This window comes from Molossus molossus, unplaced genomic scaffold (assembly GCF_014108415.1).
Source record: "Molossus molossus isolate mMolMol1 unplaced genomic scaffold, mMolMol1.p scaffold_m16_p_12, whole genome shotgun sequence".
NCBI classification, from domain to species: Eukaryota; Metazoa; Chordata; class Mammalia; order Chiroptera; family Molossidae; genus Molossus; species Molossus molossus.
Window position 1 is genome coordinate 64539636 of NW_023425347.1, and position 24738 is coordinate 64564373.

The 24738-nt window shown below is 56.8% G+C and overlaps 1 protein-coding gene across 1 annotated transcript in view; it reads left to right on the forward strand.

The window, feature by feature from the left end:
• GLIS1 (GLIS family zinc finger 1) overlaps nt 1–24738 on the forward strand; it is a 221696-nt gene that overhangs the window by 186501 nt on the left and 10457 nt on the right. Inside the window, exons 5-7 of the mRNA XM_036256612.1 lie at nt 12533–12694; nt 17361–17471; nt 21040–21172. Coding sequence (XP_036112505.1) covers nt 12533–12694; nt 17361–17471; nt 21040–21172 — 406 coding nt within the window. The remainder of the gene's footprint in view (nt 1–12532; nt 12695–17360; nt 17472–21039; nt 21173–24738) is intronic.

Here is a 24738-nt window from a genome sequence, read left to right on the forward strand (position 1 = left end):
ACATGCTACTGGAGAGCGTTGCCTCTATTTCTTCCCAGCTTCTCATCCTCTCCATGGGTTGGGTTTCTCTGTTTTTCTGTTTGTGTAATTGGTTCCTGATTGCAGTTGACCTTCCTTCATTAGGTTGAGTGTGGGAGCTGGGCTGTCGCTGTTCCTGCCTTTCACCATTCCCAAGAACCCGCCGTGAATCCAGTCCCTGGCCTGGCGCCACCTGCAATGGGGCCCCTTTGTCAGTTTGTGGTTGGTGGGAGAGTGGTGACAGGGCTGAAGCAGGTCACTGGGCCCTGGTGGTAGGTCCAACCCAATCCAGAACCATTGGATGTACCTAAAGGTAATTTAAGAACCATCTTGAGCCCTGGCCGGTTTGGCTCAGCGGTTAGAGAGTAGGCCTGCGGTCCAGAGAGACCCGGGTTCGGTTCCTGCTAAGGGCATATACCTCAGTTGCAGTTTGTCCCCAGCCCTGGTTGGTCGTGCGGGTGGCAGCCACTCGATGTGTCCCTTTCACGTCAATGTTTCTCTCTGTCTTTCTTCCTTTCTCTTCCTCCAACTCTATCTGAACAAAAGAATGGAAAAATGTCCTCGGGTGAGGATAAAAAAAAAAAAAAAAAGAACTATCTTGAACCCTCCAAGCTGCCCTGATGAACATGTAGACACCCGGCTCTGTACCTGGGCACCTGGGAATGGGTTACTCACTTCCTCCCCCACAGCATGCCTCCTGACGCTGAGCACAGGCCTGGTCTGAACACTGCCCCTCACCAGGTGGGGGCCCAGAGCCTCCTGGGACATCCTAGTGAGATCTGAGCCCTGGGTGCCCACTGGGCAGGTTGCCCTCCTCACGAACTCAGGTGGGAACTGTGCGTGTTGTATGCCTGCAGCGATTCCCGTGGTCCGATGTGAAGTGTTCTCTCAGGTGAAATGTTGGCTCTCTCTCCTCCTCTGGCAGCCCTAGGACGCTGTGGCTGGGCATTAATGCAGCTGCCACCTGTTCAACCCTGGTGCACATGCACCCCACTGACCCCTCTCATTTTGGGCTGGTGAACCTGGGGTAATTAAGCCCAGGGAAGGCAGGCGACTGGGTTAAGGTCATGTAGCAACGTAGGGCAGAGCCAGGCCTGGAATCAGGTTTCACACCCTGATGTTTATCACGTTGTGAAGCTATATCTGTCCCCTGCTTCTTCTTGGAATTTGGGGGATGAGCTGAAGAGGGAACTAACTCTCCTGTGCTTGGTACCAAGGCCACACCCTGATGTCCCTAACAGGTGTCTGAGGCCAGTGTGTCACCCCATTTTGTGATGAGAACATTGGACCTGAGCCCAGGCTGTGCTGGTGTGGGGAGACATCCTGCCCAGGCTGTGGGAAGGAATCTTAGCTGGGGGAGGGTTGAAGTTGGCAGCTGGATGCTGGCGAGGACCCTTTGTTCCTCCTGAAACAGTGCTCATCACCACACCCTCAGCTCGCAGGTTGGATGCTGCCCCATCTAGAAAGGTATCTCCTCAGCATGTGAGACCAGGTGGTTCTCAGCTGGCTGCGGAGGTGGCTCTCCCATCTGGGCCTCCCGCCCTCCTGGGAGTGAGCTCCTCCAGGCCCCAGGGCGTGGGCAGGGTCTGCACAGAGAGTGAGCAGTGAGAGATGGGCCTCAGCACCAGGGTGGGGTTCAAGCAGAACCAGAGGCCTGGTGTGGGGAAGGTGGTGGCGCTGAGGCTTGAGCCAGACCTAGAAGGAAAGGGAGGACTGGAGAGGTGAACAGAGGGTCTTTGTAAGCAGGAAGCTGTCTGGGCAAAGGCCCGGAGGCAGGAAGGCATGCTGTGGGTGAGCACGGGGTGAGGGAGTGAGCCTTAGGCTAGAGGTCAGTGGGGTGACCGGCAGCCCTGTCTTGGTGTTCTCTTAGGCCGTACGTGCCCTGCCCAAAGCCAAGCCAGTCCAAGAAAGTCGGGAGGTACAGTGGGCCCGGGGCCTCCTACTTGTAGCCTTGGCGCCACCCCTAGGGCTCCCTGGAGCTGTGGAGAGTATGCGGGAGCATGACTGTCCCCAGGCCTGGCAGGTGTTGTGCTGAGCTGTGACCTGCCTCAGGCTACGTGTCAGGGTGTCTGGGGTCTGGGCAGTTTGTGTGTGTGCGCCTGTGGTGGGGCCAGGGTTTGCATGTCCTTGGGTACATGCTTGAGCATGTGTGTCTGTGACATGAGTTGTGTGGGAGTCAGTGCTGTGTTGGTGTACTGGGCCTGTGTCTTTGATGTGTGGCTTGGCTGGGAGGGGAGGCGTCAGATTAGGTGTGTGTCTGCATTCCTGAGTCTGTGGCTGGTGGCTTGGGGTACGCGTGCCGTTCTGTGCAGCCTGCTTTCTGTGGGCCCGGCCACCAGCTGAGCTCCTCTGCACCTCTCAAACCCTGTCCTGCCACCGCTCCGCCCTGGGGGCTCCCTTGAATTCCAGCACTCTACTTGGGGTTAGACTAAGCCCCAATTTGCACCTCCTACTTTGGGGGACTCCACACACCCCTGGAGGGGTGGCCTAGCCCTCTTGGCCCTTGCTGGCAGGAACAGAAACCCATTTCTTGCTTGGACAGGACTTTCTGCTGGAGAAAGGGCCAGCCCAAAGCCCTCAGCATGGTCCTGGGGAGGAAGGACCAGAGGTCTGCAGCCCCCACCTCACCAGTCTTGGAAACCTCCTCCAAGGGCAGGCACAGCCTGACCAGCTCTGGGAGGGAGGTGTCCGTGCCCATGCCTCTGGCCCCTTCTTTCTTTGCCTCTTTTGTGTCCCCACCTGCCCTTTGCCCTTCTCTGGATGGTTTGAAGGCCTAGAGAGCTGAGCAGATATGACGAGCCGGCCTTGGATCTCACAGCAGCCCCTTGGTCATGGCTGCTGACACTGGTGTGGCCCAGGGCACAGAGCTCTGGCGCCCTGGGACTCTCACACGTAAACTCAGTGGGCCTCGGTTTCTGCCTCTGTAATGAGGGGGTTGTTGTGCTGGCCTGTTGGTCTGTGGAGATTGTATTTAGGGAGCATTGGCCCAGTGTGGGTACATAGTCAGTGTGGTCGCTGCTGTCTCCCTCCTGCACACCTCCGCCCTAGCACTCATTTATTCAGAGGGTGCTGTGTACCCGAGCAAACAGGCTGGTGCCCTCCAGCCTCACCTCCCAGAACTGTCCACATTTGTCCCTCCCCTCCCTGCCTCGACCTCGCCCCCGAGGACTGGCAAAGCACAAGGCTCCAAGGAAACCTCCCGTAGAAACCCCATGGGGGCCCACTGGATGGTGACCTCAGGACCAGAGTCCCCTTCCCCGGGTGTGGGATAAGGAATGGACCCCAGCCCCCGGTTGGCTGGCCTTTTGAGCTGTCCAAACAGTTGTTTGACATCTTGGAGAAGGAACTGGCACTGCACAGTTCTCCCATCCAAATCATTGTTGTAAAGTAAGTTAAAAGTGTACAAAAATGAGAAGCTGATCCCTGACTGGCCTGCCAGACTGTGTAACCCAATATATTTTACCCTTAAACCAGAAATGTGTTTGTTTAGAAGCAAGTCACTGGCAAATGCCAAAACTGGAGGCATTTCCTCCCTGTCCCCACCCATGCCCTGCTCCCCCAGCCCCTCTTACCCTTTGTGTCGAGATCCTTAGCCAGAGCATGAGAAACCAGGGCCTGCCTGCTCTTGGGCCATGTCAGCCACAGGGAGGAACTTGACATTCACAGGGAGGAACATCAGACACCCACTGTTTCCAGTTCCTACACTGGGCATGACCTCTTATTTACTTCTAGCTGCCGTTTGTGGGGGCCCCCATTTTAGAGAAAAGGAAAATGAGGACAGAGATGGGAGGTGACTTGCCCAAGTTTGTGGCTGTTGGTAGAGCCCCAGCACAAACCTCAGCGTGACCTCAGGACCTTCAGCTTACAGCACAGTGTCCCATACCTCACATGTGAATCAGGGGTCTCTGTCCTCCCCAGGGTTAGGGGCAGAGTGTGGTCATGCCCAGCACCAGTGGTCGCCGTGCTGGGGCTTCCCCGAGTCCCTTAGCCCTTCTACCCGTGAGGGAAAGGCTCAGAGAGGCAGATTGTGGCGTTGACCCAGTGCCCTCCCCTCCCCCAGCCAGAGCTTGAAGGGTCCCCAGGCTTGGCCTGGAGGAGAAGAGGGTGCTCGTTCCCAGCCGGGACGTTCCCCTCAGTCTTTCATCTCCTGCCCTTGGTTCTGTGGCTGCACACAGCGCTAATGGACTGCAGTGGACTTTTTTCAATTAGGTTCTGATTCTCCCCTGCCTGTTACTATAAAACTCCAGATGGTCTAAGGCTTCACGGTTCCCAGGGTATTTTCCCCCATTATTTTCATCTTCTTTGGTAACACACCCCACATGTGGGAACAGGGCCTATGTGCTCTGTGCATCAGCGGGCCTTCTCCGCTGTGCCGCCTTGAATCTCCTTTCGGGGTGGCGGCATCACCCCTGTCGAAGGGGCGGGCAGAAGGAGGGCATCCTCTGTTCCCAGCATTGGCTCTGCCTCTGATGGGCCTGGCCTTGGCCTAGGACGAGAGCCCAGGAGGTGGATCCGGTTGGAAGTCAGTAACAGCTCCTGAGTGCCAGCCTTGTTTTTGGTGCTTGATGTAGGGGTCCCGAAGACGGTGCCAGTGTGGTCAGGGACACATATAGACAGCCTTGCACATCAGTCAAACCTGATATCAGATCCCAGCTCTGCCACTTACTGGCTGTGTGACCTGGAGCCAGTGATGTCACCTTTCTGAGCCTCAGTTTCCTCATCTGCAGAATGGCTGGGAAAGGGCCTCATCAGCAGGGTGTGTTGACATGAGACCTCATGGCGACATGAGAGGTCAGCATCAGACTTCTCAGATGCTGAAACACGGCAGTGTGGGAGGTGGAAGGGACAGGCACTGCCAAGACATCACCAGGGGCCAGGTCACTATAGCCCCCTACCTGATAGGTGCTGAAAGGGTGTCCCCCAGTCACTTACATCACTCTGAATTCACCCCAGTTTCATCTTAGGATGTATTTTAATGTTTATGCATTTTAAGGTAAATCATAAAAACCTAACATCCATGCGTACATTTTTTAGACCGTTAGATGTCCCTTCTGTTTCTTTTCCCCTCTCTGTGTACCCCTACCCACAGTAGCCACCATCTCTGTTACCCATGGCATGTGAGCCTTGGCTTCTGGCCAAATAAATCTGTTGTGTGTCTGGTTATCAGAGCCGGTGCATTTCAAATTCGCCCTGAATAAGAGGTGCCCAGGTAATTCTCTCAGTAGACACGGATGGCATTGGGCCCTGGGCTCAGGATGCTGCATGCGCCGTGGTTCACAGAGACCCCCACACATGTCTGGTCACAGACGTGCCCCTGTTACACGTGAGGAATATGGGCTCCGACAAGTGAGATGAACTTGCCCAACATCGTCCTGTTGAGAAGCATGGAGGCCATATTGCATCCAGGCCTCTCAGATGCTAAAACACGGCAGTGTGGGAGGTGGAGGGGCCAGGTCACTCCACCCAGGGAGGGACTTGGACAGACCCATAGGTTTAAGTCTTTGGTCTGGATACTGTATGGCAATGAGCTGGGGGCGGGGGTCAGGACAGCGGCTGGTGCAGTCACCTGGTGAGCAGTGCTGTGGGGGTGCATCAGGACAACGGGTTGGATAAGGAGCGAAGAGGGCAGGTGCGAAAGATGTTTATGAGGTGGCACTTTCCTGGCTTGGTGGCTGGTTGGATGCAGAGGGCTGGGGGTGCGGAACAGGCTCCTGGCTCCAGCGGAAGATGCAAGGTCAGGGGCTGGGGAGTGCAGCACGAGTTCCCCACGTGCTGGGCCACATCAGTGGTTGCACAGGGTGGTTTGTGTGGAGTCTTTTGGAATCACTACCCATAGGATTGAAAGGAGGGAGCCCCTACTCCCATTTCTGCGTCCACCTCTCCATTCCCTGCTTCCCTTCATTCTGGCTCGCAGACCCTTAGCTGTCTCAGAACATGCGCCACCCTCCCTGTTCCCCCTTTGCCCTCCACCCTGTTTGTCTAAATCCTGCCTAGGTGTCAAGGCCCAGCTCCTCCAGAAAGGTTTTAGAGACCCCCTGTCCCCCACCCCTAGCTGGTAGCCCCTGTGATCAGCCCCTTCTTTTCTTTTTTAAATTTTATTTAAAAAATTTTTTCCTGTATTGATTTTAGAGAGAAAGTGATAGGGGGAGAGAGAGAGAGAGAAACATCGATGAGAGAGAACATCGATTGGCCACCTCCTGCATGCACCCTCACTGGGGATCAGACCCACAACCTGGGCACGTGCCCTGACCAGGAATCGAACCTGCAACCTCTTGGTGCGTGGGTTGAGGCTCAACCACTGAGCCACACCGGCCGGGCTACCCCCTCCTTAGGACTTAAAACCCTCTCTCTCGTTTTGTGGTCTTTGTTGCTCTAAAGTCCCAGCCCCCAGCATGCTGCCAGGCACGCACAGGGGCAGCTGAGTGAGGCAAGATGGTATGAATCAATGGGCAGAAAGATGAGAGGCTAAATGAGTGACTCAGAGAAGTGGGAAGGTGGAGGGATGGAAGGTGGAGGGATGGAAGGAGGCATGACAGGCGTGATGAGGGAGCACGAGGGGGTTGGGGTGGATGGAAGGGAGGGCACCAGAGACTCGCAGAGCTAGGGACTCATCCAGCCTCGCTGCCTGTGCTGAAGATTGATGGACCACTTGCTTCTAGAAGAGATGCCAGGTCTGACTTAGTCCAGGCGTTGTGCCCTCTAGCCCAGTGGGAGCAGTTTCCCCTCCTTGCCTCCTGCATACAGATACCCAACCCTTGCAATTGGTGGACAGCATCCCAGGAGGTTGGCTTCACGCAGCTGTACACCTGGACACTGACAGCAGGGAGGAAGGGGTCTGTCCAGGGCAAAATCTACCCTAGAACCTCAGGGGACTGGGGGATGGGAGGAGAATGTCAGGAAGGCCCCGCCCCCTGGGGAGCAGACCCCATGGAAGCCTCATTACACCCTTGGGTCACAGTGGTGTTGCCTGACTCACCCTTTTCGGGGAAACCAAGCTCTAAAGCCAGGGATGTGCCTTTTGGCTCCTTTTCTGCTCCAAGACCCACATTTGCATTCTGGCAGCATCTGTACCCCACAACACAGCGGTGGTGGGGCCCCTCTTCCTGCTGCCCACCCGGCCCCCTTCAAACCATTCCCATCCCAAAAAGCTGCCTCACTCTCAGTGGAGGTGGAGACTGCTCCTGGCACCCAAATGGTGACCCATGGGGTTGGCATGGCAAGGACAGCAGGGCCAGACCAGTCAATGGCAAACACATCAATCAGGGCCCCTGTTCTTTAACTCTGTGGTCAGTGTCACCTGCCCACACTGGTGTCCTTCCTGAGGGCGGAGACAGGGACCACCACCACCGTGACAGCGATGGTGTCATGGGAATGTTGTGTGCCATGTAATATATACATTGCCCATCCCCACACTGTGGGTCACCATCATCAAACGGAGGCACAGAGAGCGGCACTGACTCACCAAGATCACGGGGCTGTCTGCTGTCTAAGTTTGGACACTTTACCCGGGGTCTGGTCTGACACACCCAGACCATGGAGGGCCTCGAAAGCTAGGCTAGGGGGTTGACCAGTTGTCAGGAGGAACCATAAGCCCAGGAGGGTCCTGAGTAGAGCTGACCTTGTCAGATTTAGTTTAGTTTTGTTTGTTTTTTTTATATATTTTTATTGATTTTTTTTAGAGGGAGAGAGAGAGACAGAAACATCGATGTGAGAGAGAAATATCGATCGGCTACCTCCTGCATACCTCCCACTGGGGATTGAGCCTGCAATCTGGGCATGTGCCCTGACAGGGAATTGAACTGGGACCTCTCAGTCCATGGGACGATGCTCAATCCACTGAGCCACACAGGCCGGGCTAGATTTACAGTTTAGAAATAGACTCCGAAAGCCTGCTCATCGGAGGTAGAGCTAGGACATCCCAGGGCTAACTGGGGAATGAAGTGAGGGGTTAAAGAGTAAGAGGAGGAAACAGGACATGGGTGGACTTGGGAGCCCACCATACCCTTGGAACATCACACACACACACACACACACACACACACACACACACATTCCCCCTCTGTGCCAAGAGGCAGCAGGCCTGGGAGTTGCCACCTGAAGCTGAATACCCTCCACTACTTGCTCCGTGACCTTAAGTGATAGTTCCAATGACAATATTAGGCAGGACCTTGGTGCCAAGTTTACTGTGTGTCTTTTCATTCCGTCCTCATAAGTACTGTCCCTGTTTGGTAGAACTCTCCCAGTGTCACAGACGAGGAAACCAAAGCTCACAGAGTGAAGGGACTCGCTTCAGATGGTCCAGAAGTGGAGCAGCCAGGACACAAGCCCCTGCCGTCCCGACAACTCCTGACAGTGGGGGAGGGGTGTTGGTCACAGAGCTGTGGGAGGACAGAGATCACGCTGGGGACAGCATCAGGCCTGGCAGAGCGACACACAGGTGCTGCACCTGTGAGCATTCCTGTCCCCTCTCTCTGCTTCTGTTAGCCCGTTTGTGTGGTGGACTGTGGGACCCTGGGAGGTAGCTGTAAGCAGAGCCCATACACCCCAAGGTCCCTGGCATGACTGGGATACTGGCCCTGATGGGGGCACTGCTCTATCAGAGGTCCCTGCAGCATTCTCATCCCAGACCAGTCCTGATGGGCAGCACCCCTTCTTTACCTCCTGCTACCTCTGGTTCTACCTAGGGAGACAGCCCCTCAAATCAGGACAGCCTGCTTCTTGCACCCTAGCCTGCAGCTCAGCTCCAGGAAATATTGGGGGGCAGGACAAGACTGGGTATGACATGGGCATAGGGGACAGGTATGGGATACCTTGAACACCGGAGGGAAGTGCGTTCACAAGAACACATGCACCCCAGGCCTGGCACCCCTATTCTTACCCCCATTGAATTGCATTTCTGACCCACTCTTTGCCCCCTGAATGAGATGCCAGCCCTGCCCTCAAGGAGCCCTCTGCCTGGAGGCATGGAGAGAAGACCACAATGGGTGTGCAGAGAAATCCTAACCCACACCCTGAGGATGTGGCCGCGGAGGGCCGAGAGGCTGGGAGGGTTGAGCATGGGCAGTAGTCTGCTAAATGAAGGACAGAAGGAAAGGCGGGCCAGGCTGAGGGAACAGCGCCTGCAAAGGCCTGGGGGCGTGGACGTTCAGGGCAGGTTCCCATCACTCCCTGCGGCCACAGTAGGAAACCTGGGGTGTATGCAGAAGAGGGATGTTGGGAGACTGAACACTAAGCTACAGGTCCAGGACTTTTGAAAAATATATGAATTAAATTGTCAGTGAGTTGGAAGGGAAGGTGTCTGAGAAGGGACACAGCCTTGGGGTATGGAGCAATGGTGCTGAGACAGAGGCTTGGCCAGACAGACTTGTAGACCCTCGTGGGGAGATGATATACTGACCTTTATTTAGGGTTGGTGGACCCTCCCAAACTCGGGAAAATCACGCAGCATGTGAGGAGTTACTACCCTTCGGCTTCAGATGCCTAGTCTCCTGGCTCAGGCCAGAGAGGAACAAAGGACCAGCCGAGTGCTGAGGAGCAGCCCGCTCCAGCCGAGGCTCCCCCACCTCACTCTGTGGTGAACTTGGCACCAAGCCACTGCGGGAGAGCAGGGGGGGCAGCTTGTTGCCTATTTACTCCCCAGAAAGGATTTCCTTCTGGTTTTGATGCATGGAAAAGGCACATCTGGAAGTAGGAAGCAGAGCAGCCTCTCAAATCCAGCTGTGGGCGGCAGGCCTTGGGCCAGCCCCAGAAGAGCATGACCTGCACTTGTGGCCGGGCCTTCAAGGGCGAGGTGTGAAGGGAGCTCACCCCAGACTGGTCGTTGTCTCTGGTCCTGTAGTCACATCTGGCCAGGCACTTTTGGCCTGGCTTCTGCCCCATCCCACCACTTCTGCCTCGGGCCCAGCCTCAGTGACCCTCATCTGTGAAGCTGCACCTGCCTTCTCATCACCAGTTCCCTGGTCTCCTCGCCCAGCCCCAGCTGCCACCAGCCAAAGTGTATGTGTGTGTGGGGGTCTTCTTCAAGTGCATGTCTGACCCTGTGTCCTCCCTTCTCAAGGCCCTCATATGGCCCCTGTTCTCAGGGTGGAGCCCAAACTTCAGCCTGCTGAGATTCCCTCTCTGGCCTCTGATCCCCCTGTAGGCTCCTTACCTACGAGAGCCCACCCCACACCCCCAGCGTGTACCCTGCACCCACCCCAAAGGGGCCTCCACAGGACTCTATGCCTCACCCACACTGTAGTGCCCTCGGCCTGCCCTTGGCCTTCAGTGTTGGTCGCCCCACCCTTGTTTGGTGTCCTGGTCACTGCTCAGCTGAGACTGAATGAAGCAAACACATCAGTGTTGGGGTGACTGACTGCATGTCCCCCAGTCTGCAACACCTGTCTTTCCCCAGGCTGGGCCGCGCCGCAGCCCCCAGGGTCCCTCGGGACAGCTCTGGCCGCTGTGTGCCATCCTGGTGGTGTGTGCACCTCCCCACAGGCTCTGCTCCCTGGGGAGGGGAACCTACTGAGTTCTCTCTCTGTCTCCGTCTCACTCAGCACAGGGCTGAACCGCCCTGGATGGGGACCCTGCCCCTCAAGGCGGAGAGAATAAGGGAAGTGGACTGCTGGATCTGAATCTGCCCACGGCCCCCTCCAGACTCCCCCCAAACGTTGACTGACAGATCAGGCATCTTTCAAGTTGGGAGGTGGGGGCAAAAAGGAACCCAGTGCCCAGCTCGGAAAAGAGGGAAGTCACTTCTTCCAAGTGTAGACACAGACGGGAGCTGTCAGCTCCTTCCTCCCTCCACAGAGCCCAGAGAAAGGTGGGGAAGAGCCTTTGTGGGAGTGGCAGCCCTTGGGGACACAGCTGGCCTGGCTCAGGGCCGTGGGGCACCGGGGTCCTGTTCTGGTTGGCAGTCCAATTCTGGCCCAGGGGCTGATACCGACTGCTTCAGAGAGGGAACTGGCCTCCTTTGGTCTTACCCTCCTCAAGGGTCACCTCCACCTGCCCACCTGCCCCAGGAAGGCAGCTGGTAGCAGAGCCACCTGGGCTTTGGCACCAGACGTGCCTGTGTCCTGTCTTTGCCTTGTCACTGCCCTGTGATCACCACAGGAGGCCTCCATCTCTGAGGTGGGGACATTGAGGCCAAACACTTCATGTCTGGATGGACCCAGCAGGTGCGGGTCAGCGTTGGTCTCCCCTCACCCACAGCACACACCGCGGGGAACACGACCAGACAGTGGAGAAAAGCAGATGACCAGTCACACCAACACCCTGGGTTGGCTGCCTCCTCCTCGCAGTGTTGGGGCTGGACTTTGAAAGCTGAGGGGCAGCCCTGGCTGGTTTGGCTCAGTGGTTAGAGCGTCGGCCTGTGGACCAGAGAGTCCCAGGGTTTGGTCCCCACTAAGGGCATGTACCTCGGTTGCAGTTTGTCCCCGGCCCCAGTTGGGGTCGTGTGGGTGGCAGCCACTTGATGTGTCTCTCTCACATCAATGTTTCTCTCTCTCTCTTCCTCCCTCTCTCCCTCCTGCTCTACCTGAAGATAAATGCAAAAATGTCTTCAGGTGAGGATTTTAAAAAAAGCAAGCTGAGGGGCACTGGATGGACTGTTAGAGGGAGGGAGCATTCCCTGCTGAGGGACTTGCGTGAACAAAGGTGGTCTTCTGTTGTTTCCGGAGTTTGGGTGGAAGTCGGGAGGGCAGGAAGGGGCAGTGTGAAGGCCAGGCCCAGAGGCTTCGAGCGGAGTGCAGCCGGGGCACGTTTCCACACCAGAGACTTCCTCTGGGCAGCAGTGTGCAGACAGGGAGGGAGGTTGGAGTTGGAGAGTCCCCGGGAGAGGTTGGAGCTGGGCAGAGGCTGCAGGGATAAGGGTAGCCTGGGGCCGCAGGAGGAGGGCGCTGTGTTTGTTGCTCTCTGTCCACCTGCATCTCTGTGCTTTGCCCACTGCATGTCCACGCCCAGCAGGGGTCCTGCTGGACGGCAGTAGACGGCCAAACGAGAAATCAAAGACACGAGGCTTACAGACATGGCCACTGTTCTGACAGCAGTCAGCGTCCTACCCAGAGGTGGGGGGTGGGGGGCTCCTGCCAGCCCTGAGTGGTGGCCACACAGTCTCAAGTTTGTAGGCAAGGAAATAAGGCTCAGGGAGGTCAGAGGCTGTCAGACCCAGGGCTACCTGCACTACGAGATGCACCACCATCGCTTTTTCGGGGCTGGGCTGCTGTCTGAGCAGCCAGTGTTTCCAGATGCCATGGGAAAGGGGATCTTCCAGACCCACAGATGAAAAGAGCACTGTCTTTTCCAGCCTGGTGGCCATTTCTAAGCCAGGGCTGCACTGTTTCTGGGCCTACCGGGCTTCCCAGATAGAGTCTTGGCCCTGAGCACTTCGTGGGGAGCTAACCGGGGTTCCTGGAGACCTCAGGCAGAATGGGGTGTTGTGGGAGGGGAGGGCAGAGGATGCTGAGGGCCATGTCCAGGCTCGGGGTGGGCCCTCCAGGGGCTGCAGAGTACTGCTCACCAGCCTCTCCCGCAGTTCGAAGGCTGCAGCAAAGCCTTCTCGCGGCTGGAGAACCTCAAGATCCACCTGCGGAGCCACACGGGTGAGAAGCCGTACCTGTGCCAGCACCCGGGCTGTCAGAAGGCCTTCAGCAACTCCAGCGACCGCGCCAAGCACCAGCGCACCCACCTCGACACGGTAGGCCAAGGGTGGAGGCCAAGAGGGAGGGGACATGTGCACACTCCCCCCGTCTAATGCAGGGCGGGAGCCAGAGTGCATGCAGAAACCCTGCCTTCGTCCTGGAGCCCTGTTGACATTTGGGCAGGACGATTGGGGGGGAGAGGGAAGTCCTGTCATTATAGGATGCTTAGCGGATCCCTGGCTTCTACCCACTAGAGAGTGATTTCCCATCTCCCACTGTAACAGCCCAGAGTTTCTTTGGACATTGCCACATGCCCATGGGAGTAGATGGTGAAGTCTCCCCCAGGTGAGAGCCATGCTTTAGCTCATGGGTGCCGCCGGGCACCAGCACCCTCGCATCTCCCTGTGGAGAGGTGGGCCCACCATCCCACAACCTCTCCCCAGCCTGACTGGTCAGCCACCCCCAGAGCAGGCCCTCCGTGGAGACAGGCCAGAGGCTTCCCGGCCATTCTGTACCCCTGGAGCCCAGTGAGTGAGGAGTTGAGGTGAGCAGGGCCCAAGATTCCTGGCCCTGGAATAGCGACCTGGCCCAGGTGCCTCTGTGTTACCTCCTTTCCCTTGTTCGTGCCAGACAGCGAGATAAGGCTCAGCTTCTCATGGGGTGGGGCCAAGCACTCTCTCTCTGCACACAGACCTCAGTGGTTAACAGCACTTCTGTGGTCTCCACGGTCTCATACTCGCTCTGCCATTTAGGGGTCGCTAACCCATTTCACAGATGAGGGAAGCGGGGCTCTGGGAGTTTCACCGCCTGCTCAGCTGGGAAGCGGTCGAGCTGACTCAGAGGTCCGCCTTGCACCCATCTCACAGGGGGCGATGTGACCTGGGAGGACCCCAGTCCCCCGCATGCCACAGAAGATGGGTCTGCAGCCAGAGTCCAGGTCTGGGCCCCCAGCCTGCCTGGGGCTCTGCTGTTGATGCAGATGTTTTGGGAACTCTGCAGGTGGGGGGCTGGGAAACCTGGGTGGTCGTCCAGCTCAGCCTGTCCAGGCACAGATATACAGATGAGGAAACAGGCCCCAGAGGGCAACTGACCCCTCTGGGGGAAGTTGGAGGCCGTGATACAGCAGAGATCAGAGATGGGGGCCTTCTGGTCCAAATCCTTTCTTTTATAGCTGGCTGGGAAAACCAAAACCCCAAAAGATGGGGGATGGCAGAAAAGAGCAGGCAAGTCCTGTTTGGGTCCAGGTGAGGGCCTGGGCAGAGTGTCCTATGCATCTCCCCCAACTCCCGTATCACACAGTCCTCCCCCAGTTTAACCCTGGTGACAACCCATAAGGTAGGAGTAGTACCCCCATTTTGCAAACAAAGAAATGGAGACTCAGCAGTTAGAGTTTCAGCCTGTGGTCCCGAGAGACCTGGGTTTGGTTCCCACTAAGGGCATGTACCTCAGTTGCAGTTTGTCCCTGGCCCTGGTTGAGTCATGCGGGTGGCAGCCACTCGATGTATCTCTTTCACGTTGATGTTTCTCTCTCTCTCTCTCTTCCTCGCTCTCCCTCCCACTCTATCTGAACAAAAAAATGGAAAAATGTCCTCAGGTGAGGATAAAAAAAAAAGAAGAAAGAGCCCTGTCCCCAACCTGAACCTGACCCTGCCACCACCTCTCCCCTGACAGGCTGTGTTGGGGACATGAAGTGAGGTGTGCTGACAAACCCCCACTTTCATTACATCTCCTCTCCCCAATCCTTGCACCCCGGTACATCTCCCAGAGGTCATAGGCAGTGTTCCCTGCAGGCCTCTCGGGGTCACCCACCCTGACTGACTTCCTTTCTTCCCTCCCTCTGTACTGCATTTCCTGGACCCAGCCCCAAAGCAGCAGGCCTCCGGCCCCCACTTGGTGCGTGAACAGAGCTCCAGGGCTAGGCAGGTCCGGCCCAGAATGAGCCTGCGGGGTTACCTCAGGCCTTCATTGCCCCAGAAGGCCCTGGCGGAGCCTGGGAAGTACAGCCGCCAAGCCCAGCCCCTTCTCGCGCCCATCCCCACTAAGCATTGCAGACGCACCGAGGCCAGGTTGCTTTCCCAGCACCCGAGGTTCAGAGCCCAGAGGGTTAGCCTCATGTAGTCTGGTTCTTGTTTTCCAGAGAGAACCCAGCCATGTCCCCAGCTCCCTCTGGCCCCAGAGAACATGGGATCCTCTCCGTGGGCCAGAAAGGGGTGGAACAGACTGGAGAGGACCAGCTTGGGCCCTACCCTGGTCTTCCACCTGGTCCCAGAGGTCCCAGGAATGCCATCTAGACTCTCTGGCCTCAGTTTCCTCAAACACCTACCTGACGAGAGGAGATGGGAATCCATGGGGATGACGATGTATAGGCCTGATACATGGTCTGCAGAGCAAATGGAATCCCTCCTTTCCCGTCCTATGACTCGCTGACAGAATGCTGACCATTGTCCCAGGCACACAGTGTAGGGTTCAATTCTTGACTGTACAGACTCCCTAAATAAGCCTCAGTTTCCCCATCAGCAAGTGGGGCTGATGACCTTTCCTCCGCCCATTCACTGGACCATTCAGGGCTGCAGACTCAAGAGGCGGCACCCTAGCAGAGTGTCTTGGGCACTCTTACTCTGAAATTGTGGGCAAAGTATCAACCTCGATTTCCTCACCTGCAAAGTGGAGATGCTTCTCTCGGAGGGGGGGGGGGGGTGGTGATGAGACTGCAAGACCAGGGATGGCAGAGACTCAGCACAGGGCCTGCATGGCGGGGGCGCTCGGTACACGGGCACCAATCTGGAGCGCAGACTTGGGCGGTTTTGCCAACTGCGCTGCGTCCTCCCAGACGACCCTGAGAGCTCCTGTTGTAATGAGGCTTTGGAGCCTGTGCAGTGGCTCCAGGCCTGGGACTTGGCTGCTGCTGGGACACCCGCAGGGTTTCCTGAGGGTTTGTGTGGGAGCTGAGCCGGCGGAATGTTCTACACACATCAGGCCCTGGAAAAACAAGCACAGAGATGGGCCTCACGCCCTCTTTCCCAGCAAGTGTGCCTGCCCACACGGGGCTGTTTGCTCTGACGGGCATGTGGATTTGTGTCAGCATCCCCAAGGGACAGGCCCAGGGCGAGCCAGAGAGAACCAGGGACTTGGGGTGGGTGAGGCCTGTGGGAGAGGGGCCTGTGTGTACGTGTCTGTCTGTCTGCATGTCTGTCTGCATCTCCGAGGTTGGGCGGGGAGAGGTCCGAGGAGTACTGCCTGCCCTCCCCCCCGCACCTCCTCTCGGCGAGGTGGACTCTCACGGCTCTGTCTCTCTTTTTGCTCTCCGTCGTTTCTTTAACCTGGCAACTCTCCGTGGCAGCACCAAGGTATGGTTGTCCCTTCTGCTTTCCTCTCCCCAAGGTCCCTGAGTCTCAGGTCCACCAACCTCAGCCTGGTCCAGCGTGGTCCAGAGGGCAGTTAACTTGTGGCGATCCCTGGTACTCACTCCGAGAGGTGCCACCTCCTGCAGACATCCTCCTGACCCCTATGATCACTAGAGGCCAGAGGCCTGAGGAGTCGGAATCATTGGCTGTGTTCAAAGGGAAGACTTAGGGACTTCAAGCCCAGTAGCAGCCGAAGTCCCCAAGCAGGGTGTTGTGGAAGCCCCGTGGGAGAGCTCAGAACCCAGTTATGCCCACAAAGCCCCTGCCCTGGGTCAGTCCCTGGGACCTGAGAGGAAACGAGGACCCTCCCTGAGGAAGACTCACCACCTGGTGGAGGACACTGGGCAAGCCAGCAGCACAGGACAGTGCTGCCCGTGGGAAGCTCAGGAGATAGAGGGGGAAGGGGACTCGAGGGCTTGGAGAGAAGCTGATGAGAGCTAGAGGCAGGGGCAGGAGGAGGGTGAAGACTTCAGCAGGGCCCAAGTCCCAAGGGCCTTTGCGGACCCGAGATGGGCGTATCCAAGGGCTCCAGGGAGTCATGGAGGGTTTAGAAGAGCATGGCCCTCTGTGAGAGAGGCCCTCAGGGTGTGAGCGTGAGGGGAGATGGACACAGAGAGCAGGCTGAGGCTCAGGCAGGAATCAAGGGAGGCAGTGAGCATGGATTTGTTCTAGAACAGGTGGGTCCCTGAAGATAAGGGGCACAGACACCCAGCCTCCTCGGGTCTGTGTCCGGGACCCTTCTGGCCTCCTGTGATTGTCGGGGCAAGAACCAGAGAGCAGTCTGGGGACTCTGTGTCACAGCCAGGTGTGGTCAGCTGCTCCCAGCCAGGGTCCAGCCATACTCCAGCCTGACCCTGTGATCGTGCCCCCCTCGCCCCATGTTGTTCCTCTCCGTTCCCTCGCCTCCTCTCCAAAGCGGCCGCTACACTTCACTGCTTGTCCACTTGCTGCTTCTCTGCAGCTCTGGGCTGCAAAGTGTGTACTTTCTTGGAGCCCACCCCAGAGCTGGGAGAATCCTCAGTAGGCCCCATTTTGCAGAGAAGAAAAGTGAGACCAAAAGAGGAGAAGCAACTTACCTGAGGTCCCAGCATGAGGGTGGAATCAAGACACAGACCCTGTCCTTTGCTCTCAGGCCAGGCATTGTTCCCATACCCGTGGGCAGGGCTGTCTGAGTCCAGCCCCTCTTGGTGGGAGGGACAGGGCATGAGCCTGCAGCCTGCCCCTTGTGCAGTTGTCTCCCCGCCACAGGTCACAGCAGGACCTTGGGCCTGGCAGGTAGCCCCTCACTCACCCCACCTCTGCCCCTCTGATGTTGCAGAAGCCATATGCCTGTCAGATCCCTGGCTGCTCCAAGCGCTACACGGACCCCAGCTCCCTCCGCAAGCATGTGAAGGCCCATTCAGCCAAAGAGCAGCAGGTGCGTAAGAAGGTAAGCCTGCCTGTGTTCCAGGCCCCCCTCTGCATTCACGCCCGCCTGGCCTCCAAGCCCCATGTCCAGCATCAAGCCATTTGTGTGAGTTCATTCTTCTGCACACCGAGGATGCTGCTGCCCATCATCCACCCTCTGCCTCCCACCCATCCCCTGAGTGTACATCCTCACCCCCAGTCAGATAGACCACCCAATCCCTTGCTCATCTATCTGTCCACTCACTGTGGCTCACTTACTAAACATTTGATGTCAGGATCTGTGTAGGGCTCAAAGATGCAAAAATGGAAAACTGTGGTCCCCACATTCAGTGGACCCTTGGTGGGTGGGAGACAGACATAAAGCTGATTCATATAATGAAGACTGCAATAGAGGTATGCAGAGAGCAGTCAGGGCCACAGAGAAGGGGGCCTTAGCCCATCGAGGTGAGAACAGGAAGGTCATGGAAGAAATGACCCAGGAGCAGCCTGCGGGCTCACCACCACGCCCCTGTGGCCTTGGGCACCTTCTTAGCACATTTGTTCTTCCTCTTCCTCGACTGTCCAGTGAAGCAATCGGGGACTCACTGTAAAGGGTTGTCATGAGGATTAAATAAGTAAATAGACGTTAAGTGTTTAGAACAGCACTTGGCCCAAAGTAAAAACTCAAAACAGAAACTGGTGCCTTTTATCGTTAAGTCTTGAAGAAGGAGGAAGCGCTGGGCAAGTGAAGGCAGGAGTGTACCCCAGAGAGTGACCGAGGCTGGAAACACTGTGCAAGGACCAGTGAGCCAGAAGGAGAGGTGGGGTGGGCACGAGAGGCCCAAAGCCCTGCTGAGGAGTCTGGGCTTTCCTGAGGACAGTGGGTGCCATCGAGGGGTTTTAAGCAGAGAAGGTGACATGTCACCTTGAAAGGAGGCCCTGGGGGCCACTTAGTGAAGGGGTTGGGGTGGTTGGAGGGGAAGCCGAGGCAGGGAGGCCACTTCTGGGAGCAGGAGAGATGGTGGGGCTGGCTGGGCAGAGTGGGAGGGGCGGGGGGGGAGGCTTGGGGACAGCTGGGCTGGGCGGGGGAGTGGCAGAGGGCACTAGAGTCAGACTCTGAAGGGCAGGGTGGAAGGATGGTGGTCCCCCTACCCAGACAGAGAGTCTAAGACGGGAGCAGGTTTTCAGGAGAAAGCAGTGGGTTCTGCTCGGGACAGGAGTGTGTGAGCTGCTAAGGGCCAGTGCAGCGGGAGGGGTGGGACTGCAGCTTGGGGCAGAGCCACCTGGCTGGGTTTAACCCGTGCTCCAGAGGACCGCTGGGGCGTGGGAGTGGGCACCCTGAGTGCTATGGAGGGTATGGGGCTAAAGAGAAACAGCAGGGCCCATCCCGGGGCATTGGCATGACAGAGGGGAAGAGCTCATTCATTCGCTTCACAAGATTCATGGAGCACCTCCTGTCTTCCAAGCACCGTTCTAAGAGGGGTGGACACAGCCATGGATAAAGCAGAGAAAGGTCTAGAGGCTGGAGAGAGCAGACCCCTCAGTCTCATGGAATGGGTGTGCAGGGACTGGGTGCCAGAGTAAGCAGGCCTCAGTGGGAGACAGTGGTGGGGAGACAGCCAGGCTTGAGACTTTGGTCTTCCTCCTCCAGGCAGTGGGGCCCCTAGAAGCAGAAGAGCAGAGAAAGGACATGGTCAAAGCAGGCGCCATGAACTTGCAGTTGAAAACCCCACACCCCTGAGAATGGAGGGTCGAGCCTTAAACTCAGCCTGGTGCTTCAGACTGTATCTGATTTAGCCCTAGGAAGTGAGCACTATTTTCTCCCATTTTAGAGATGGAAGCTCGGAGAGTTTACAAATCTGCCCAGAGTTGTGCAGCGGGGGCGTGACAGGGCTGGGGTCCCATCCCAGACCCAGCTGACTTCAGGCCTGTGCTCTCTCCACTGCTCCCAGGTTGAGGGGCCTGAACAGGGACAGGGAATAGTCCAGGCTCCATGCCAGGGATGCGTCTGTCCCCGGCAGACTGGTGCCCGAGGACTAGAATCCTGCCCTGGTTTTCCCAGGCCCCATACTTGGCTCACACTGAGCCCCAGGGACCTGGAGCCACGGATCTGCAAACTTCCCAACAATAAGCATCCATTAAGAGCCATCGGGGATGATGTATCTTTTTGGGTAAAGCGACCCTTGTATTATGACAGCTCCTTGGCAGCCCTGCTGCGTTTCAGAGAGAATTAGAAATGGTTTTCTTCCTTAATTCTCCTCTCCTGCTGCTCCTAATCCGATCGACATTGCGGTCTACAAGGCATGCCTGGGCCCTCTTTTGCCAGAAAGTTAATTTACATGAAAAACAGCTGCTGGGTCAAGGAGCTGAGAGCCCATTGGGAGGTTGGCATGCCTTCCCCAAACCTGGGTGCTGGCCCTTCTGGGCTGAGAGGTGGAAAAACCCTTGGGGCTGACTCCCAGCTGCTGTGTGACGTGAGACTAGGCTCTCGCCTTCTTCGGGTTGGTTTTGTCCCCAGTAAAATGAGGATTTGGACAAGTCAGTCTTCAGGGCTGTAGTGGCCAGGCTTTGGGATGTCCCTGGGAGAAGGGGCCCTTCTCATCCGGTGTATGCCCCCTCATCACCCAGTGTCCCTAGGACCCTAGTCAGCCTCTCCCTGCCCCCACCTGACCCCCTCTGGAGAGGTGAAGACATTCTGAGGTACAGCTGAGGGTTATTGGCCAAAGATGTGCCAGCCCAGCCTTGCTGTCAGCCAGTGACCTCAGGTCACACTGATGGAGCATGCCCACTGTCACAGACCATGGAGGGTCAGCTGGCCCTCACATAACACGTTCAACTAGTGTGTTCGAACCCACCATTTGTTCCTCCTCACCGCAGCCCAGGGTGAGGGGATTATTGTTGCTACAGGCAGGGGAGGGAAGAGCCAGAGAGGTCACTTGTCCACAGGGAGTAAGAGGAGATGGAGTGGGACTTGAACCCAGGTCTTCTGTCCCTAGCCCTGGACTGTTTCCACTGCACCTGTACCAGGAAGAAAGACGGTAGGGGCGGGAAGAGAAGGAGGGAGACTGTATACTACTGTGTTTACTCCCACCGCCTCCATGCGCCTCTGTGGCAGCCACGAGTACAGACCTCACAGACCTGCAGCTGACTGTGGAGGCCCCAGCTGCACTGACGCCCATCTTAGTGTTTATGCTGAGGCAAGACCCCTTCCCGCGAGACATGGGACCCCCACACTTCCAGCAGACTTTGGTCCCTGAAGACCCTCTGGCTTCCTGGAGAGCTGCCCCCAGCCTCCTTCCCACCCCTTCCCATGGGGTTAGACTTGTAACGTGTCTGATGGCTCTCCCAGCCTGCCCAGCTCTCTCGTATGAGCATTCCCCATAAATCCTTGCATGTCAATCTCATCTTAGCAACTGTTTTCTCACACCTGAAACAGCACAACCTTCACAATGTACATAATTAGCTCCGTTTTACAAATGAGAAACTGAGGCATGGTGAAGTGAAGGGTCTTGCCCCAGGGCCACTGTCGTTCCTGTCCAGTCCCCTAATGCGAAGGTTGCTGGGGGCACTGTCCCATGCTGACACCCTCTCTCCCTGTGCTTGCTCTGTAGCTGCACGCAGGCCCCGATGCTGAGGCCGACGTCCTGACCGAGTGCCTGGCCCTACAGCAGCTCCATGGGTCCACGCAGCTGGCGGCCAGCGATGGGAAGGGAGGCAGAGCCTTGGGCCAGGAGCTGCTCCCAGGTATGCATGCTGGGAGGCAGGGCCAGGCATGCAGCCTGGGCCCCTACACTTCCACCCAGCACTGTAGGAAGACCATGATGCTCTGTGGGCCAGCAGGGGCCCTACGACTTGTTGAGGGATACCCTCCTTCACACTCTTTTTTGGCTCCCCATTGCCCGTGGGACGAAGCCCAGGCGCCTCTCAGCCTGGCCTCCAAGGCCTCGCAGGGCCTCAGCATTCCTGGCAGCCTCCTGGGCCGCCCTCAGCACCTGAACACTGAGCACCCTGTGCTCCCTCTTTCCTCTGAGCCTCCGTATACACTTTACTAGCTTCCTCCCTCCTCCTCTTACTAAGAACAGCTCCTTCCCTTCCTTTAGGATCTGCCTTGGGGCTCAGGCCTGGGCCTCAACTTCAGGCCCCATGTACTCCCCACTGTGATTCTTTGCCTCAGAGGAGAAAACCGAGGCTCTGAGAGGGTGGGCAGCTTGGCCATAATCACTTCCAGCTCATTGCTAAACTCTGTGGCCCAGACATGCCCTCCCTAACCCCTGCATCCCTACAGGCCCATCCAACCAGACACTCGAAGCCTCTGGTCCAGCCGAGGCAAGCTGTACGTCCCTCCCCGCAGCCACGAGCCATAGGGCAGGTCTCAAGCCCGACAGGAGTTCCTGGCTGCTTGGCTTAGAATCCAGCTCAGATCAGGGCAGCGTGGCCTGTGGATTCCAGCTGACAAAGTTGCCCCCCCCACCCCCCCTTGAAGAAACCGCAGTATCAGAGCAGAGAGCTCTTCCCACCCTCTGGGATTTCTTGAATTACTCCAACCATTTTAAACATTTTTTATTTTCAAATTTTTATTCTTTCCTCTCAGCATTGAAGTAGCAACAGATTTCAGACTGTCAGAGCACTTCCCAGAACAGCCTTGGGAAGAGAGGGTGTTCACCCGTTCTCTGGGTCACCCTTCACAGGCTGTGTGCGCGGACAGCCCACAAGAGCGAGGACACCTCAGGATGGGTCCACCCTTCTCCCTCTAGCCCGGGGCTGTTTCTCACAGGGTCAGAGTTGCTAAAATGGCGGGGCAAGAGGGACCCAGCTCAGGGATGAGGGTTTACATCTCAAGTGCCAGCTCCCTAGTGTTGAGAAGGATTCTGAGGCTTAGCGGGAGAGAGGGCTGTGACTGATTAGCCGTCGCTGCCCTGGGCAGAGGTCCTGCAGCCCCATCGTTTTGACCCTGGGAGGACTCAGGCCTGGGCAGCAGAAGGACTAACCTAAGATCGTCAGACGTCCTTAGCAGATCCAGGCTGGAAGCTACTTCTCCCAGGTACCAGCCAGGGCTTGTCTCGGGGTGAGGGGCCAGGGCCAGCAATGACCATCTCTTGAGCCCTTAGTTGGACTGGCCACTTTGTAGACATCATCTCATTCAGTCCCCACTGGGCCTATGCTGCAGATGAGAAACAGTCGCTGAGGCAGCACTGGGGTGACAGCGGCCTGCCCAGGCTCTGACAGGGACTGAGCAGTGTCTTCCCTCCTCCCCATCAGACCTGCTGTGATGACAAATGTGATTGTGAATGTGATCACTTATATAAACCCAATGTGACTGATAATTGTATCATCATCATCATTATTGTGGCCCATGGTGAAGAAGAGTCACTGTTTACTTGTCCGTCTCGTAGTAATGCCATGGCCTACATTCACTGAGTATGTGCAAGTGCCGCTCTAGGTATGTACACGCGTGTGCTCACCGACATAATCCTCAGAAAGCACACGCTAGTACACACTTTCCTTTCCAGATAAGGAAACAGTTCCTGAGAGGCCAAGCCACTTTTTGCTGAGGTTCCACAGCCGGTAAATGGCAGAGGCAGGATCTGGCCCCAGGCCTTCTGGTTGCAGGCTGTGCCCTCAACCAAATAGTCTGCTGCCAAGGCTACACCTTGCCAGGTTGAGAACCTGCTGTGTGCCAGGCCCTGTGCTGGTCCCCGACCTTGAGCAGCTTCTCGTGAAGCGGGGAGGCGAGGAGCACAGGCGAACCCAGGAGTCCTGCATCTCCTCAGCTTCAGCTGCCAGTCTGCTGCGGGCCGCCCGGCGGATGCCTGGAACACAGTTGGGAACAGATGTTAGGGCCAGAGGTTAAGCGCTCATGGCTGATGATTGATGACGCTGATTTACAACCTGAAGTGGTGCATTTTGGGGAGAGGCTGGGCAAACCCATGGCGTCCCCACTCTCGCTGCCCATCACACTGTGGTGACCCCTCATTCCATCCCATCTGTTCACAGGTTCAGTGTGAGTCATTCACACACTCAGAAGCCCATCATGTGTTCATCCTCGGGGGCAGGACAGGCAGGGGCCTGGACCGAGGCATGGCAAAGGTGGAGGGAAGCAGGGGACAGACTCAAGCAGTTTCAGATAGAAGAGCCCCGAACAGAAGAGGGCGAGGCAGGAGCTGTGAGGTGACATTGGATTTTCATCGTCTGACTACGGGAAGCTCCCACAAGCTTCTCTCAGCAGGAAGGACCTGCTGTCTTCAGAGGAAACCCTCAGCAGCTGGCCTCCTGTAGCCGACCCGGGCCAGTGAGGATGTGAGAAGCATGAGGTCGGCATGGCTAGGGGAGCGGAGCAGGATTTACCAGGATTCTAGGCCTTCCGAGCTGTCAGGCCCCCAAATTGGTTCAAGACGGCAGGTGAAGTGGTGCCAGCCAGAGGGTGGACAGCACGGGCAGTCAGCGCCAGCCAGTGCCATCCACAGAGTCCCCGCCAGGGCCTGCCTGCGCACACTGGGGAAGCACGTGTGCAAGGACGGCAGTGGTGGATGGACAGGCCGTGCTGCCATGACAGCAGAGGTCCCTCGGACAGGCTGGTCAGGACTGGAGCCAGAGGCAGGGGCCCCTCAGGAACCCGTTCAGAGCCCTGGGGCCCACAGCCGGCGCAGTGAAGCCTGAGCCAGAGGCATGGAGGCCATCACCTGACCAGGCGCCAGGGCCCTTCCTGGACCCGGCTTTGAACGACTTTCTTTTGGTGTCACTTGGGAGACCCAATCAGCTGCCCACTGTATAACTTCCAACAAATCACTGAAGTTCTTAAAACTTAGTTTCTTCATCTTAAAATAGGATTATATTATTTCCCCTATTGACAGTTGTTGAGAAGCTTAAACTAGTGTGAAAAAATAGCTCACACGTAGTATATTCTTTTTTTCTTTTTTTTTTTTTGAATCCTCACCCAAGGATACTTTTCCCATTGGTTTTTAGATAGAATGGAAGGAAGGGAGAGGAGGAAGAATCATCGATGTGAGAGAGACACATCCAGCGGTTGCCTCCCTCACGACCCCATTGGGGCTGGCGATCGAAACTGCAACCCTGCAGGCCCTTGACCAGGAATCAAACCTGAGACCCTTCGGTCCTCGGGCTGACACTAACCACTGAGCCAAACCAGCCGGGGCCATAGTATATTCTTAATTAACTGTGTTATTAATTCTATACATTTATTGTAAGAGTAGAATTTCACCCAATGTAACGCATCCCTAGGATGTCTGCTGCTCTAACTTCAGGCCAGGGGTTGTAAACTGTCTGGTCTCGTAGGCACAGTATTTCATTTT